An 18,075-nucleotide genomic window follows, 5' to 3' on the forward strand; every position below is an offset into this window, starting at 1 on the left:
CTCCAATATATTTACCAAAAGGTGTATGCCAACATTCAGGTGGGTTAGAAGGGTCCACAAAACCACTTGAAAAAATTCCAACTTAAAAATCCTCCTAAAAGTCTTTTCTCCCCATTCTCTGTTTCATACCATTCCCTATGATGCCAACAATGATCATCTGTGTGGAAGAGTTACTGAAGAGTAGTGCTTACGACCAGTCTTACTGCAGCATGTAACTTCACTTTTTGTAATTCTGTTTTTTTTTTGTTGTTGCCGTTTCTTTTGACTAAAGTTTTCTCTTAACGTGGTTTATAATTCCAGAAGTAGAACTTCCCTGTGCACAGGTCAGTGCAAGCCAGCTGGCACTTTACCTCAATTTCTGCTTTATTAAGAAGTCATGGTAATGTATAAAACCACCTAGAAACCACATCTTCCAGCAGACTACAGAATACTCAATTTCAAATGGAAGTTCCCGGCTAGAAAGAGGATCACCACCAGATTATTTGGGTATTTCAAGCCTGGCTACAGGAACTTCTTGTGGTCATGAAAAAAAAAAGAAACCTGCCACCTGCATTCTTAAGAAGATCATGATGATACAAAGATTAAGTTTCCAAGGTTACAACATACTGAAGTGGAGGAACAGGATGCCCTTTCTTCTTTTATTATGCAAATAAAGCTTTCTAGTACTTTATTGGTACAATAAAAGGGAAATTTACCCTAGATAGAAGCCCACATTAAAAATGATCCAGCAGATTCTGGGTTACCTGTAGTACCCCAAGCCTTAAACTCCAGAAGAGAACAAGGCCAGAGCATCTGATTAGCAAGCCTCCTAATACTTAACTGCTCCACAAGCAGTTTCCCATAACTCCGAAGTTTTGAGAAAAGCGAATTTCATACCTGAAATCACCTTAATTTAAACAAAGTAGACATAAAAGCAGGACATCAGCAAAAAACCTTGTCTGACCAATAATCAGTCTAAGGCAGGTACTATAATCAGAAACAGATTATGTACACACCAGTTACATCATGAAGTGCTCACAACCTTGATGTAGGTTAAACAGCTGCTTCTGGATCCCAGAATAGAAGCAAATGGAAAAGGAAAGTGATTTTTAGTTTCTGATGAAGTAAAAAATATTACAAACTTTTAGCTTTTATTGAAAATTAAATATATTAGCAAAAGCAAGATTTAAGAAATATTTTACAAATGATTTACATACAAGAAAGCCAGTATCAGACATATTCACAAATACGCCAACCTTTAATTACAAAAGTACCTAATGGCAGCATGATGCTAACCTTGCCACTGCAGTGTGCTCTACTATTAATATGAGTAAGGCATAGAACTCACATTTGCACCAACTTAGTAAGTTCAAATAAAACTTTAAGCTTTTAAATCCTGGATGCACAATCCCCAATACACACACTCACGAACACTCTTAAGATTTCTTCTTCTAAGCTCTACAAACTAAGTGTGTACTCTGGAAGAACAGCCAGCCTGAAAAGCCCAGTAGAAATGTAACTGGTACTAGCATTTAGTTTTCCGTTTCCTCTTTAACATGTACAGGCCTAGGTATGTAAACCATATTCACAGTTTAAGAATTTTTAGACAGAAGTACCTTTTTTTTTTTTTTGCATTTGTTCCTTAAAATTGGCTCTCAGTTCAGCAAACAGTTCATAATGTCACCTGCTTTGTGATTCATTCATTTACAAGATAACTTAAAAGTCTGTGCCATGTTCATGGTCAAGATAATTCAACAAGAGTAGTAATACCCAACAGTGACATTCAATACTATATTTCAAATATCTGTGCAAACAGCAAAAGAACAGTTGTATGAGGCAAACATTTGCAAAACCTTTAATACCTCCTCAATGTTGTAAACTTGGACTGTCAGCCTTAAGTACTGCACTTTCCACAGCTTGAAAAAGTCGGTGGCTAAAATTATCAAGTTTCAAAAAGTTTCTCTTCTACATAGTGCAAATTTTAATGCAGATAACGTGAAAAATGTATCTAGCTGGATTGACTGTGCAATCATCAGTGGTCTTCTCTCTTAGATGAAGAAAGGGTGCTAAGAACCACATGGTTTAGTCAGCTGGGAGGGTGGGGAGAAGAGAGAAAAAGCAGTTCCATTACACTTCTCAAACCAGTGCTAGATGTGCAAAGGCAGCAAAAATTCCAGCTGCTATTACAACCAGAACGGAGTAACTTTTGAGGAAGACCCATGCAGTTAGTCACTTGGACTGGTCTCTAGAAAAATATGTGAGTATATGTTGGATTTTGATCAGGCGGTCTTTTAAAGACATCATGGAGAGCACTGACAGCTGATATCTGGGATCTACTGGGAGAACAGCTAGAAGCCACCAACACCAAGCAGGACCATTGGGCATTGCCTAAAAATAAAAGATAAGACGGTTACTCATAACCAGTGTAGTGTTGACTAACACAAAGTCACCAAAGGACAAAGTCATCAATGACAAAGATTAGTTTAAGGTTTGATATTAACTATAGAATTTCAGATCTATGAGATCAGAAGGGTTTTGAAGAGATCTTTTCTGATCCCTCCCCATCTGAGAATTTAAATTAAGTTATGCTTAAACTGAGTTTGATAAAGCAGTTATTTTTAAGACCATAAAGGAAGCTCACAGCTTCCTTGGGAAAAGATGACTAACTATAGGACAGTCACCTAATAACAAATCACCCTGACGAGAACAAAATCCACTACCTGTCATGTTGTTCTTGAGGCTTCAGTATTCTTGAAGCCTAACGTTTTCATTACAGTTGTCTTTGTTACATTTGGAGGACTCCTCTATTACCTCCCAATTCCACTCCCTTCTTATTAGTTCCCAGACAGAGCAGGATTACTTAATCAGTTCCTTCTAAATTAATAAAACATACTGTGGAACTCTTTCCTGTGCTTTATTCAATTCTCTAGACCAAGCCTTAGATGTGATGCCCAGAACTCGACATAATACTACTCAGCAGAGGTCCTGTCACTGCAGAGAAGATTAATTACCTCAAATGACTTGCAAAAATACTGCTGATAGTGGAACACTCCAGGATGACGTTTTCGTTCTTGCATCTGGATCACAGTTGACACATTTGTGTTCTATTATAAACCTCAAGTACATACCCACAGTATTGCTGCCCTGCCAGTTACATTGGTTTTGCACACTTATTCCTCTTTCCTGGTATGCTATTTTAAATATTTTTTTTTATTAAATTGTTTAAAAATCACTTCTGAATTCATGCACTGGCCTCCACAGCATCTACACTCCTCCCAGATCGGTTAATATAGTCTCATAGAAGTACGTACCAGATGGGTGAGGGACAGGCTAACATCCCACTTCATATACAATTCCACTTTGAAAGTCAAATTTTACATATTTTTAAATGTTGCTTTTCTCCAGCCTCCACTCTCTCAGGATCTCACCAACTTTCATTAATTGTTTACAGTAACCATTAAAATAATATTGCTGCAGCTAGTTTCTTAAGGAACATTTGTCAAATCCTAGCAGCTGCAGGAGTACTAGCAGATGCATGGCACTAGCTCAGGAAGGTGTTGCCAAATATTGCTGCCTGCATATGTCAACAGGGAAGAAACGAAAGGTTTTTTTCCATTTGAATTCCACCACCTTTGCATAACCCAACAGATTAAAATGCTACTGGAACTTAGAGTGTTCCAAGTTTACTAGATAGATCTCCATAGCAGGATACCATCCTCTCCTGAAAAAACTGTCGAACAGTGACAGAATTGCCTTACGTTGCTCATCATAAGAGAAACAAGATGCAAGCCTTATTGCCTTAGAAGTCGGGAATAAAGGGGGGGTTTCTTTTAATATTTAGCAGTTGTTAACAAGGTTTTTATTTTCAGAAATAAGTACCTAATAATTGATATTAAATGATGCCTCACCTGTATATTTTCCTCCCTGTCAGGCATTGGCCCAAAGTGCTGAAGAATTTGAGTGCGAAATTTATTTCTTAAGTTTTGGAACCAACTGCAGGCCTGATTGTAAACAAAATTGTGAAGCTCTCTCAGTTTCTTTAGTTCTTCTTCATCAGCAACCTATAGGAGTAATGTTATGAAGATATCATTAGAGATAAAAGAAACAATTAAGTTGTTTGAGCTAAAATCAAGAAACATTCTATTTCAACTATATTTAGATGCATTTCTTGCATTCTCCTAAACCTTGACTACTAATGACTGAATAGTAAAGAAGTCCCATGATTATTTTTAAAAGTTACTGCTTCAAAATATGGCTCAAACAAACCCCACCAACTTCTTTGCTCCTTTATAATAATAAAAAATTAAGCTAGCTTCCGTTTCTTCCACATGTCACCACTGAAACTTCCAGTGGTCTAGAGACCAAAAACTATGAAACAGAGCTCCTAAGAACAAATCAAGCAAAAATCTAGAGTTATTAATACTAGTAAGTATTTAGACAGCATTCTGGGTACCTTAACATCTTCCAAATATTCGATGTCTGCTGTGCAATAACCATCTTTCATCCCTCTCCGTAAAACTCTAAATCTTTTTCCACCAACTGTATCAACAACAGACCGTCCATCAGGTAGAAAATGAACATTCCTAATTTGCAGCATGCATCCATGATCTGCAAAACTAGAAAAGAGACCCTGTCAGTAATGCACTTACACACTTCTGGACACTTTTTTTTAATTATAAAAAGAGAAAAAAAAAAGTAAGAGATGAGAAGAATTAGGATATAAACCTACCCATTTTGAGAATCACTTATACACATCCCAAACTGTTTAGTTCCAGTTTCCATACTTCTACGAATCATTAGTCGGTATCTTGGCTCAAACACATGCAGAGGGCAAGGCACAGTAGGATATGCCATAGTGCAAACGAACATTGGAACATTCTTGGTCAAGCTTCAAGAGAACATCAAAAGAAATGAGTGACTTAAAAACCCAAGCAGAGAATTATGCCCAAACAATACATTTTTTCCAGAATGTTTGCAACATTTGAAGTCATAAAGCACTCTTTTCAAATTTCATGATAAGCATTCCGTAATACCTTTCATAAGCAATAAAAAACCATACTGAAGTGACTGATCAGCTATGCACTGATTAGAGTACATACCGGATAGTAACCCAGCCTCATAGGTGTTTAGCTAGTGAGTATCTAGTCAATAAATGAAGGGCTTTGTTTTGTGGAAAGGGGTGATAGTCACTTTTTTTTCTTTTTGTCTTAGTTTAAGCCACACAAGCCTTTATGCTCTCAGTCTTCCTGGAACTAGAAAGCTGTAGCAGTTACTACAAGAGTAGCTAGGTCACCATGTAGATTATTTTCAACAATGGACTCCAGATCACAAGATGCAACCCAGGGTATAGTTTTTAGTTTGCAATATGCCAAAGCAGAACTAATTGAAAGCCACAATATATTTTTCATGCTATTTTATCAAGTGTGTACAGTTGACAGCTGATACAAACAAGCTGTCATTAAAACATTAACAAGTATTTAATTTTAATACCTTTCAGACTACACAACATAATTCTAAATCCATGCTTTCTGTTACATAAATTGCATCTGACCTGTACTTCTAAATAGTTTTCCAATATTCACATCTACAGTACATGATGCTTTATATATCTGAAGAACTCTGCTGCAGATAAACATGAAGATTACAAAAAAAAAATCCCAACAATTTATTTTCACCTCATCTATCTTTATACAACTAATGTCTATCATGAACTGCTTTGAAAGAAATTCAGGTATCTGAGACTCTGTGGCCAGCTCAAGAGGACAATTCCATTAACAGCAGCCAAGCTAAAACCGAAGCTCCACAACAGCGCACAAAGGAAAAGAAACAGAAAGGCAAGCACATTTTGAGAACTTCACATTGCTACCATCAGTGTGACTTTCTTTTTACTTCCACAGTAGTTAAGAAACTGTTAATTTTCTGAAACACACATTTAAGACACAAAATTAGCATGTCTTTGTACTTCTTGCATCCATAATATGCCATTATTAACAACCACAAAAAACGATAAAACACTTCTAAAAAGGATTTCTATACTAATCTCTCAGGTTTTCTAGATAAAAGACAGCAAAGCTTACTTTGAGTGTTCAGCGGTTTCTTCAGCATGAATTCTTTTTCTCTCATATAATTCATCAGATAAGTATTTCATTATTAATTCCTCCAACAGCTCTGTGATGCTGTATTTTCTGCTTGCAAGGTACTGTAAGTAATTTAAGAAATACATTAATATTTCTTTTCATATATACTAAAAGCTTGAGATAATTAAGGTTTTATTTAAAACCATGATACATAAAACGTTCCATGAATTAGATTTAAATCCACGAAAGCTGACAGCTCCGAAGTTTTTTGTTTTATTACTTAACACCTAATAGTACTCTAATATTTGAAAATGAGATTCTTCATTTTAGTTCTTAGCATCTGACAACTCAAGTGTCTAACCCAGTTTGTATTTCCATGCTTTTCAGGAGAAAGGACTGAATTCCTAAGTTATACAGACATATAATAAAGAAAGTGTATGGAAATCACAGAGAGGTTTTGCTGAATAGTTATCAAAGTTTACAAACACTCAGGATTTAATTATACCAATAAAGAGGATGGTAACAGAAACACAACACATCTAAGACCCTGGGGCAAACCTAATCAGCTTCTATTGACAAAGTCTGTCTTAAGTTTTTCCTTTCCAGTAGCTATCTATAATTCAAGTGAACTCAAGTTGCTTGATTTACGTAAAACAGCCTTTAAAATGATACAGTATTTGTATTTGTGAGCTCTACTCAGAAACAGTACCTCTTTCAAACTCTCCTTACAGAGTGGACACTGAGGAGAATGATCTAAACACCGCTGCAAGCAACCTTTGCAAAAAGTATGTCCACAAGGGGTTGTCACTGGCTCAAACAACAGCCTGAAACAAAGGTATTATAAGTTAAATCCCACAGCAAGTGTGTATTTGGATTAAAAAGTCATTGATCAACCCCTTCAATTTTTACAACTACTTATGGATCAGAATAAAGCAGAGGAAAATTAAACCTGTGTCTCCTTTCCCCCTACACTGCAGTTTATTTCCATCTGGCACTGGACCACTCATTTTTTAACCTTTTTTTCTGATGAATCTGGACATGTTTCAGCACTCCAAACATCCCACTGCACAAAGATTTTGGTCTCACTACATGGAGATTCAGAATGTGTAAAATTAAGTGATTCTTTGAGGACCTAAGTTGATTTATTAGCAGTATTATATAGTAGTAACATAACTATGGACAGTTTAGTATACACCAAAAGCTTTAAAATATTTATTCTGAAAACCAAGACAACTCAGTAAGAGGTTTCAAATACATCAGCTAGATTTAAGTAGACTAATGTTCTGGAGTATCTATATCTCCTGGACAAATAGAGGTTTACGTGCAATACTTTAAAGCATTCGCTTTCCCAATATAAGTTAAATAGTTTTACTGACTGAAAAAAACCACCTTAACCCATTTAACTGCAAAACCCCCTACCCTTTTAAGGTTAACAATTAACAATACCAAATTTAATTTAAAATTATGCTGTATTATATAGAACTACAGCAAGTGACACATTTAAATATACATTTAACTTCAGGGATACAGAGACTGAAAATTATTGATGGGTGTCAGAACACATCACAACTTGTAAGCACCTCGTTTATATGTGTAATAGGTATGTGGCCAAGCGTCTATCACAGAAATACTGAATCAAGAAGAAAATCTTACCTCATACATAGAGAGCACTCAAAATCTGATACATCAATCAAATCCTCTGGAATTGTTCCAAAAGCCAGTGTCAAGTCCCTTTTTGTACTTTCTAAGGAAAAGCAATATAAAATATTCCTTCAAAGAAAGGTACATCACAGTAAATTCTTTAAATTTCAAAGTAAGTGACTGTTTACCTCCTTGCTTTTTGTGCTTGTTTCTTCCATTTTCACATACAACTGTATCCTGTTCTGACACGGACAGCTTTCTTTTTAACAAAGCACCTTTTTCTTGACCAGAGAGAAGGGGTTCAGAAGACACTCTCTTTAAGCCATCTTCCTTGGCAAGGTTTTTTGTTGAGTTAAGAGCATGGGCAGACTGTGCACGACTTAAGCTTCCACTGACAGGCTCCAGCACATCTGATCCCCCTAAACTCTATAATGGAAAGATGAACTGAACTGTACTTAGAGAGTAACAGAAACCTAAGATGTGCACATGGGAAGATACAGAAGCCAAACTGATATCCTCACTTAGTTCTTTAGTTAATTAGAAAACAGTGGTAAGTCAACGCAGTACTCAAATTTGCTTAACATTAACAATTTAAAAAACATCATCTGCTTCAAAGAGAACAAATCTTGTATTTCTTTTGATTTCCAAGTCTCTAATATCAAATCTCAGTATTTTCTAATAAGTAGCTCACTGGAATAAGCAGTCTAATACTCCAAATGAAAATACATTATGCCCAAGCCACAATTCGTTCTTCCAATTAAGACAGTCACAGAAAGTCATCATTTAGGATGACAAATAAGAGTATCAGAACATCTGATGTTTGTGTATCAGCTTAAATGTTATCCTATAGTTCTGGTTACCTGTTCAGGACAAAGCTCTAAGTTGCTGGAAGACTCAGTCACCTCAGAACCAAGTATAAGAGGTTTATTTCGAATATGTGGTAAATTCCAAGTAGGTTCCTTCAGACTCTCTCTTAACTTCTCTGGTGACAGGACATCACACAATGTCTAGAAAATAAACAGCTACATGTTCATAATAATGAAAAGGATCTAGATATAGCTTTACTGTAAAATTGCATACACAAGAAGTTAATTTACATGAGGGTATCTTTATAAATAAAGCTTTATTTAAGCTGAGAACGAGCAGAAGCCTACATACCTATATGACTAAAACCAAATTTATCTAGAAGTCTTTTTGATTACAAGTGAATGAGCTCTTCAAACAGAGTTAGACATTATCAATTCAGTATCAGGCAGCTCTTTCAACATAAATTTTGATTATCAAAAAAACTGTTGTGCTCTGGGCATGAAAGAGTTCAACTTAAAATATTAAACTTGCCCACTTTTCAGTTCTTCCAGGTTTTAATTTAGTAATTTCAAAAGCATATGTACTGTTCAGATGGACATGTTAAAGGTGTACATTAGGACAATCTTTTCAATGTAGTATGATATACCTTGAAAGGAACTTATCTGCCACTTCTTTTTATGTATTGAACTTTTAACTTCTTTTTATGTGTTGAAGATTTTTAGATGCTCAAAGTCTACTATAATGGGAGCTTTATGAAGGAATCAAGTTAGAGACTGCAATCCAGTGTCATAAATAAAATTACCCTTTCCACTTCTAGCTTGGCTGGAAGAAAGTCCTCATCAAGGGCTAAGCACTGTAGAAACAGTTGTAAGGCATCACCTACAAAGCCAGAGTCTTGCAGCACTTTTGCTTTCCGGAAGTAGACCTGAAAAACACATACCACAAAGACATTTCTAAAGAGTATGCAGAACTGCAATATTCCTCTTACAGCCATTACAACACCAGTAGAATTGGAACCCTCCACAACAATATTAATGTAGCTTTCCAACGAACTTCAGCTGTGCACAGTGCGGATGGTCTCTATGCCTTGCCTAACATACATCCCCTACAGAGCTTGAAAATAGTCATGGGATAGGCTGGTGTTCTGTCTTCTTCCAGTTAACTTGTTTTGGCTTACATCAAGGGTTAAAATTCTGACTAGTTTCAGCTGAATCGCAAAAGGCCTTACCTTTCCTCTTCTGTGAGCCTTTGGAAGGGAAGAAGAGGGACACAAAATGCAAAGTATTACATGACCGCTTACAGCATACCCTTTTTGACCTCTGTTTCATTAAGAGCTTTATGGTTCCAGCTTGAAGAAGGGTGACTACAAACGAAACAATCCACATTCCACACAACCATGCGTCCCTTACATACATCTTAATCTATATTCTTAGCACAGAACAATGCACAATTGCTTCTTCCAATTAGATTTTATTTTTGAACACAGATAGGAAAAAAAAATGTATACTATTTCCTCTGAAAGAAAACAAATTCTTCTTACAGACAGTTTGCTTTCCAACTTTCCTTATCTTCTAAGAATTGTTATAGGAATCCATCAAACTAAGCTCAGTTAAGCAAAGCGAGGTTTCTTTCCAAACATAAAGAAAAAAGCAGTACTACCAATACCAAGAGGCACAAAGTAGGATGCAGAACGCAGGAGATACCAAGACAGCAGTATTTATCTCCCCTTGTGTGGCAAGATCTTGCTGCTCCTGCTGTACTAAGTTCAGACAGCACTGCAATATGCAGTACCTCACAATTATGAAGGCCACTGACTCCCCAGCTGCCTGCACTATTCACAAAACTCAGTTCCCGCTGAGTTTCTTTGGGCTTTTTGAACAAAAACTTTCCAAGCTGCAGCAGCAAAGTATACTTATTTAATAAAAATTAACAAACAAACCCCAACCCTAGCAGTTACAGGTTACGTCAACATAAACTATCACAACTCCAAGTATAATCATCTAGTCTAACCTGTCATATCACTTATGGAACTATTTTAAGATACCTGTTAACATTTTGCATGTCTTACAAGACAGCATTTAAGGTAGCTGACCTAGCTTCTTAACTTATACAATTTAGAATTAATTAATTTTACAGATAAAACCAGATACTGATAAATGAAGAGTTCACATCAGCTTACCTCTGGCCAATTTGGCAGTTTAGAAATAACAAAATTCAGATCTTCTATGGCTGTTTTATGTTCTTGGAGGCCAACATATGACTCAGCTCTGTAAATTCTTAGCATCAAGTCACTGGAGTCTGAAGGGAAAAATTAAGTAACACTCTTAATTCACAAATCTGTAATTTTAAATCAGATATTCTTTCATAGTGATATGTCACAATCACACTTTTTTTGTACAATACCTTCAAAATTAACGGAGCGCATTCTTTCCCACCCCCAGTGTTTCAGTAATAAAGGTGGCAGTAATTCTGGAGTCATGTCTTTCAAGCTAAAGATTGAATTTTACACCCTCTAATGTATCTTGTATCAACAAGAAAAATATTTTAAAAGATCCAGCACTGGGGCTGACAGACTAAAGTACTGCTCAATATTGCTGTGACAACAAAATTTGAAGACTATGTAGACTTTAGCTTTACATCTCTTCAAAGCCACAGAAACCTGGGAAATCACTGCATTTATATTAAAAAGTCAAAACATTACAAAGTTTGCTTTCAAAAGTTCAAGTTTTCCTTTAGACTGTCATTTGCATTTATAATGCCCAAACTCTTTCAACTATGGTTGAAGATACAGATGCCACTTGTGCAACAGTATGCCTCTGCTAAGTACCAGAAGTAGGCTTTATCACTATGTGGTATGAGAAGAGACAGCCAACATCAGAAAGCCTTTAACATCAGCTGGCAGCGCTGTTGTAAGTGTACTAGTGGAACTTCACCAATGGGAAAACATTAGCATGTGTTCAGTAGAATTCTCATGTCCAACATACAACATTTTGCACTTTCAGTAAAGCAGCTTCTAAATGGGAAACACACCATCTCCGTGCCACTAAAACTATGCTTCTCATAACACAACTAATAGTAGTTGTTGCTTGGAAAAAATACCAGCACGCTGATTTGTTCTTGATTTAGTTTTGTTTAAGTATACCTGTTTTTTCACTAAGTCAAACACTGGTCTACTATAAACAACACTAAAATTAAAACTTCAAGGCCAGGTTGGACGAAGCCTTGCATGGCATACTTTAGTGTGAGGTGTCCCTGCCCATGGCAGGGGGGTTGGAACTAGATGAATCTTGAGGTCCTTTCCAACCCTAACTATTCTATGATTCTCGATTAAATAGTTCTTTAAGTTTGTTTCAATGAGGTTTTCTTGGGAGGGGATCATTTCAACTTGGTATTCTATCTTAGTCTATTCTAAATGTCTAGTTTAAATTTTCATAAGTCTCAGCATTGGCTTGTCTTAGATTTAAAAGTCAGACTGGTCAATGTTCTCACGTGTTCCAACATACTGCTTTGTATTTACAAATACAATGCTACATTACAAAAAGGCCTTAACGAAAAAGAAAGACCTAAGAAAATCAAAACTCACAGAGGATTTCACAGCTGAAACTAAAGCTTCTTTCCAATTTGGGTTGTCTGCCTTTTGAGTTGACAGTTTCCCTTCAAATACAAATATTCCCAAACCCAGTTTCTTCAGTATGTTTTACTTTATTTTAGACATAATAAAATATTTGTATCAGCAGAAGTCTGGGAAACTGCCTTTGTCTGACTTAAATACTAATTCTGCAAGCAGAACAATACTGAAGCCTGCTTTCCTGTGGCTTTGTGTTTTCTGAGTACTGTCGCCTGGTGCCCTGGTAAGGTGAGAGCTCAGATCAAATGCTTCATACCATTTTTGCTGTTGTATTTGACTCTGGTGTCCAGCAGAGCTAGTATCAAACTCAATTATTTGCTTCAGAAGTAGCAGTAAGTGCAGGTCTTTGTTCTCTGATAGGCTACCTATTTGCACATTATCAGAGGGAGCTCCTCTTTTTCAGACTTTCAAGTGTATAGCATAACCTGAGAAACTCCGAGCCTCTTTTTCTGGGGGGCGGAGCGGAAGGTGAAGGGTAGCTTGAAGATAAAAATGTGAGTTCAACTTTACAGCAGGTGGACATTTTGTCTACTTTTTAAAACAGAAAAGCATGATTCCAATTTAACTGGTACAAACCAGAGAGCTAAACCAAGGAGCTTAACTGGGATCCCACCTCTGCTGCTGAAGACACATAGAATACTTCCAATCAATGATCAATACATATAACAAATTAGATCTAAATATTTGCAAGACCAAAGATGGCCAGTCACAAGTGGTGCTGCCCAGGGCTCATTATGGGGCCAGCTCTGTTTAATATCCTTATGAATGAGCTGGATGGGGGGATCAAGTACACCCTCAGTAAGTTTGCAGACACCACCAAGCTGCGCAGACAGTTGATCTGCTTGAGGATGGGAAGCCTTTACAGACAGATCCAGACAGGCTGGATATATGGTCCAAGGCCAGCTGTATTAGGTTCAACAAGGCAAAGTGCAGGGTCCTGCATGTGGCTTAAAACCACCCCATGCAATGCTAGAGTCTTGTGGAAGAGTGGCTGGAAGGCTGCTCAGCACAAAAAGACCTGGTGGTGTTGGTCGACAGCTGCTGAACATGAGCCAGCTTGCGCCCAGGTGGCCAAGAAGCCCAGCGGCATCCTGGCCTGTATCATCAACAGCGTAGCCAGAAGAGCAAGGGCAGTGATCATCCCCCTGTACTGGGCACTGGTGAGGACACATCTTGAATCCTGTGTTCAGTGCTGGGCCCCTCACTACAGGAGAGCCACTGAGGTGCTGGAGCAGGTCAGAAAAGGGCAACAAAGCTGGTGAAGGGTCCAGAGCACAAGTCTGATGAGGAACAGCTGAGGGAACTGGGGCTGCTTATCCTGAAGAAAAAAAAGGAGGCTCAGGGGAGACCTTATTGCTCTCTCTACAACTACCCTAATTAAGGTTGTAGTGAGGTGGGGTTGGTCTCTTCTCCCAAGCACAAGATGTGTGGAAATGGCCTCAAGTTGCACTAGGGGAGGTTTAGGTTGGATATTAGGAAAAACTTCCCAGAAAGGGTCGTCAACCATTGGAAAAGGCTGCCCAAGGAAGTGGCTGAGTCACCATCCCTGGAGGTATTTAAGAGACATAGATCTGGCACTCTGGAACATGGTTTAGTGGTGGGCTTGGCAGTGCTAGGTTAATTGTTGGACTCCATGATCTTAAAGGTATTTTCCAACCTAAACAACTCTATGATTCTATCTAAATTTGTATGTCAAATTTGGTAACCATAATTTAATTTCTAGGCTGTGCAATTGTGCAAACATAACTTTACAATGTTTCAGCATATATTTAAATATTTGACACCTAAATGGAAGACACAAAACTATTTCAAAACCTTAGACAAGAGACTAAGCAGAGCAGAAACACAATTTGTGCTCAAATTTTACATTTGGTAACCCAATATATTGTAAATATAGAAATCACTCACTTATAGCATATACAAAACCAAACAATTTTAATAAGAAAGACACCGTGTACTGTAAGTGCAGAATTGTGTGTACAAGGTATTATCACACTAATAGGGAAGTATACAATGGTGCACACACAAAACCCCACTCAATATGCGTTCTTTTTTTTATTTTATTCCAACAGCATCTGCTTCAGGCTACTGTCAACACAAGCATACCAATAAATGGACCATCTCTGCTCTGATCCTGCATGCTTTTTAGATGATTCATTATAAAATATCGAATTCTTCAAAATAAATGCACATCATAATGCAGAGAAACTTTAGGACAGAGTATTTACTAATACAGTACTGTAGGGTCACCACAACAATCAGGGGTTGGAACACACAACTCATGAGAAGAGGCTGTGAGAACTGGGCTTGTTTAGTGGAAAACTGTTCCCAAACTCCTTCCACAGTCCAAGAAGAGGCTACCTGGAAGACTCTACTCTAGTGCATAGGACAACAAGACAAGACTGTGATACAGAGCAGTTAAGACTTGAAATCAGGAGAAAATTTTTCACTATGAGGATAATTAATCTTTGAGCAGGTTGCTCAGAGAGGCTGTGGAATCTTCATCCTTACATGTTTTCATAATCCAGCAGCACAAAAGCTTAGGCAAACTGCTCTGAATTCAACATTTATTCTGCTTTGACAAGGAGATCGACTGGTCAACACACCTCCAGAAACCCCCTCCAGGAGGAACAAGCCTGTGATTCATACCAAACTCAAGTGTATTACCTCTGTGTTTCAGGATACTTGTTTAAAGACAAGCTGCACTTATATTTTAATCAAATAGACTTCATTTAACTGAACTATTTTATTTCAACCTCTGGAAGGAATGTATTAACCATATGAATGTTAACAATCCTCACGCTTTTCAAAAGTCACTTTTGCACCATAGCAAATACTTCCCTTTCAGATGTTTCAAGACATGTAAGCAAGTTATAAAAAGATGCCATTTCAGTAGAGGCTTCGTGCCAATGTCTTATTTAGGACATCAGATTTACATTGTTAGCTATTTGCATTATAACGAAACAAAGATGAACACCGAGGAAACACTGAAACAGAACATGAATTATTTTAAACATGAATACATTTCCTATGCTACAGCTTTTCCACCTTTAAATGTTTTCAAGATTCAGGTTTTGGAGGAAGATACAAAGTATACCACCAGGTATTAATTAGCGCTGTTCTGGTCTGAAATCACTTGATTGCGAGTTTTTTGTAATTGTAAGCTTACAGCTCTAAATTCACATTTAATGTATGTCTGCATTCTGATTCACAAAGTTCTTTAGTATCTTTACGAGAATACGTAGAAAATTGGTAATTCTCAGGACTGGAAACACACGAAATAGTTGTACAAAGGATCTTAAACTGAGTTTCTACCACTTAATTCTAGCACATATACTAAATCCAAGTAATACAATTTTGGATAAGCATCATATCTGGTCACTATTCTCAAATTTTAAAGTCATTTTAAAGTTTAGTTTAAAATTTAATTTTAAAAATTTCAGAACTAGCTTAAAAAAAAAATCCTTTCTCTGTAGCCATCCAAATGGTATTGCTAATTCCACAGAAGATTAATAAAAGACTGTAGTATTAATTTTATCTTTTATTCTTTCAAAGCAATCTTGAAATGTGAAACAGGACCCCTGTAAACACTTGCGATCAAGAACAGATTCGTTTGTACCCTAAAGGCCACTGAAGTTCTGACTCCATTTCTTTGTGACCTGTATGAGTCAATATTGTACTCCAGGACACACAACTGCTTCTTTCACTTCCCAGATTTAAAACAGTGCATCCACTTTCTCATGTCACATCCACCCCATATCCTACACTGTGTAAACACCTTGGCAAATAATGTAAAATTGAAGGCCACAACTGAACCTCTTTAAAATAGGTTGCCAAAAGGCTTATAAAACGTTTAATCCCACCTACACTAAAACCAGTTTACTATGGAACTAGTTCTAACGTATCTCCCCAGAACAGATCAGAAGGATTAGACTTATGCAAGCTTTTGTTTCTCTCCCCACTGCAGAAAACTGTACAAACGTAACACACTTGATCTATGAAAATATTAATTCCCAAGTTTCTGAACAGAAGCAAACGGACACAAACACAAACGCAAACGGAGCCTTACAGGTCGCCAGGTGTTAAATTCCATAGTCAAATACAAACAACAAAGGAATGTGCCACTGGATCCACCTAGGTGTATCAACCATGCACAATTTACTCCCTCTACAAAGCCTAAACTCTGAAAACCAGGCTGTATCTCAAGCGCGCACGGTACCAGGCACATGGCTTGCGATTGACACGGGACGGACCAAAAGCGTGGCTCTACCTCCCGCCTTTGCACGGTCTCTCAAGGCTATATTATAAAACTCCAACCACACCCACCCATGATGTCACTGCCATTACACAACCTGTCCCCCTCCATGCCTGTGTGCTTATGCAACTGGGCCCGGCCTGCTGGGAATTGTCTTGGTGACACTTACGACTGAAAATAGGTCTCTCTCAGGAAACAAGGTTAAATACAGCAAGAGAATTTCTCTTGTCTGTGCGCAGCGATTACTAAACACAAGACAAAACAAAGCCCACAAACTCTTCTGAAAGCAAGTCTCACGAAAGCATGTGGGAGGGGAAACTAGAAAAAAGAACATGCAGACCCCGTGTTGCACGTTCCTCCAACACCTCTGAAGCATACGCCACTACCAGGCTTGACGCTCAGCTGAGCTCCTAACAGCCTCGCGTCCTGCCATCGGTCCCTCCTCCGATCCGCCAGACTATGGAGGAACGTCCCTTAATTCCTCTCAAAGTCGAGAAAACTTAGGGTGTTCTTTATAGTCCATTTCAATCACGGACAGCCTCAACAGGAGAGAGGGGCTGAACGGCAGGAAGCAAGCACACACCTGCCTAACCCCACCACGCTTGGAGGCCCCCCGAGCCAGCCGTGCCTCGCCATCAGTTCACCACGGTCCTGCTGGGGCGGGGAGCGGGACGGGAACCCGCGGGACAGGCAGAGGGAGAGCCTGCTCCGCACAAGCCTTACCTGCTCGTAGGGCCTGACTGGCGACGCCCAGAGCCTCTCGGAAGCGGCCCTGGGACAGCAGCTCCTCTAGCCGGCGTCCGGTCCTCGCTCTCTCGCACTCGCCCGGGAACCACTTCTCCGCGAGCCGGTTGAGGACGACGCTGGTCCGCAGCGGGGCCGCGGCCGTGCTGGTGCCCCCCGCCGGCAGCAGCCAGTCCCGGCAGCGGCGGCAGCGGGCCCGCAGCTCCCTCCGGAGACAGCGGCGACAGTAGGTGTGCCCGCACGGGACGGTGACCGGCTCGCTCAGGAACCTGCCGCAGCCGCAGCAGCGCAGCGGCCCCTCGGCCGCGATCCCGGTCTCCGCTGCGGCCCCGTGGCCCCTTCCCCAGCCTAGCCCCTGCCGCAGGCGATAGTTCAGCACCAAGCACTCCACGAGGGTCCCGAGGCGCTGGGGTCCGGCGAGGGGCCCGAGGCACAGCGGAGCCAGCGGCGCGCCCACCACTTCCTTCAGGCGGCTCCCGGGCACCAGTCTCTCGCCCAGCCGCGGGGGCAACTCCCGCGCTCCACCCGCCTCCTCTCCTGGGGTCCCGCTACCGCCCGGCTCCGGCGACATCTCCGAGCCCACAGCCACGGGAGAGAACGCCATCGGCTGCCCGGCTCCGGCGAGGGGGTGTGGCGCTGCTGCTCCGGCCGCCGGGCTCGGCTCCGCGCTGAGGCACTGACGGCACGGGGCGGGGGAAGACGAGGAGGAAGCACAGCACCCCCCTGAGGGGAGGGAAGGGGGGGGAGTGGGGTCACGTGCGCGCCCCCGCGCGCGCGCTCCCCGGGGCCACTGTCCCCCCCACCCCGCGAGTACGGCGGCAGCGCGCGGCCCCCCGTTCAAACCTCTCCGCCGCGCGCCCTCAGCCCCGCCGGCTTACATAAAACGCCGCGTCAGCTGACCGCCGCGCGGGCTGGCCATTGGCCGCGGGCGGCGGCGCCGGGGG

At 40.0% G+C, this 18,075-nt stretch overlaps 1 protein-coding gene across 1 annotated transcript; it reads right to left on the bottom strand.

Moving 5' to 3' along the window:
- Nucleotides 1-1,113: 1,113 nt before the first annotated feature.
- Nucleotides 1,114-17,840, bottom strand: LONRF1 (LON peptidase N-terminal domain and ring finger 1). The gene is made up of 12 exons (XM_061370758.1): nucleotides 17,111-17,840; nucleotides 10,684-10,802; nucleotides 9,307-9,429; nucleotides 8,558-8,704; nucleotides 7,886-8,123; nucleotides 7,710-7,800; nucleotides 6,766-6,880; nucleotides 6,057-6,178; nucleotides 4,709-4,867; nucleotides 4,433-4,595; nucleotides 3,888-4,040; nucleotides 1,114-2,367 (listed from the first exon to the last, which is right to left on the bottom strand). Exons 1-12 carry the CDS (start codon nucleotides 17,733-17,735, stop codon nucleotides 2,209-2,211), a joined length of 2,214 nt encoding a protein of 737 aa, XP_061226742.1. The 5' UTR covers nucleotides 17,736-17,840; the 3' UTR covers nucleotides 1,114-2,208.
- Between the last annotated feature and the right edge of the window lie 235 nt (nucleotides 17,841-18,075).

This window comes from Neopsephotus bourkii, unplaced genomic scaffold (assembly GCF_033783945.1).
Source record: "Neopsephotus bourkii isolate Nb327-2 ecotype Australia unplaced genomic scaffold, CSIRO-AGI_Nbou_v1 NB_168, whole genome shotgun sequence".
Taxonomy (NCBI): domain Eukaryota; kingdom Metazoa; phylum Chordata; class Aves; order Psittaciformes; family Psittacidae; genus Neopsephotus; species Neopsephotus bourkii.

Excerpts from the sequence above, each read along its gene's own strand:
- LONRF1 (XM_061370758.1), bottom strand. The coding sequence starts at position 17,735 with ATGGCGTTCTCTCCCGTGGCTGTGGGCTCGGAGATGTCGCCGGAGCCG. Across the intron at positions 4,041-4,432 it reads AATATTTGGAAGATGTTAAG|GTTGCTGATGAAGAAGAACT; the intron begins GTACCCAGAATG and ends TTACTCCTATAG. Across the intron at positions 2,368-3,887 it reads ACAGGGAGGAAAATATACAG|GCAATGCCCAATGGTCCTGC; the intron begins GTGAGGCATCAT and ends TTTTATTTTTAG.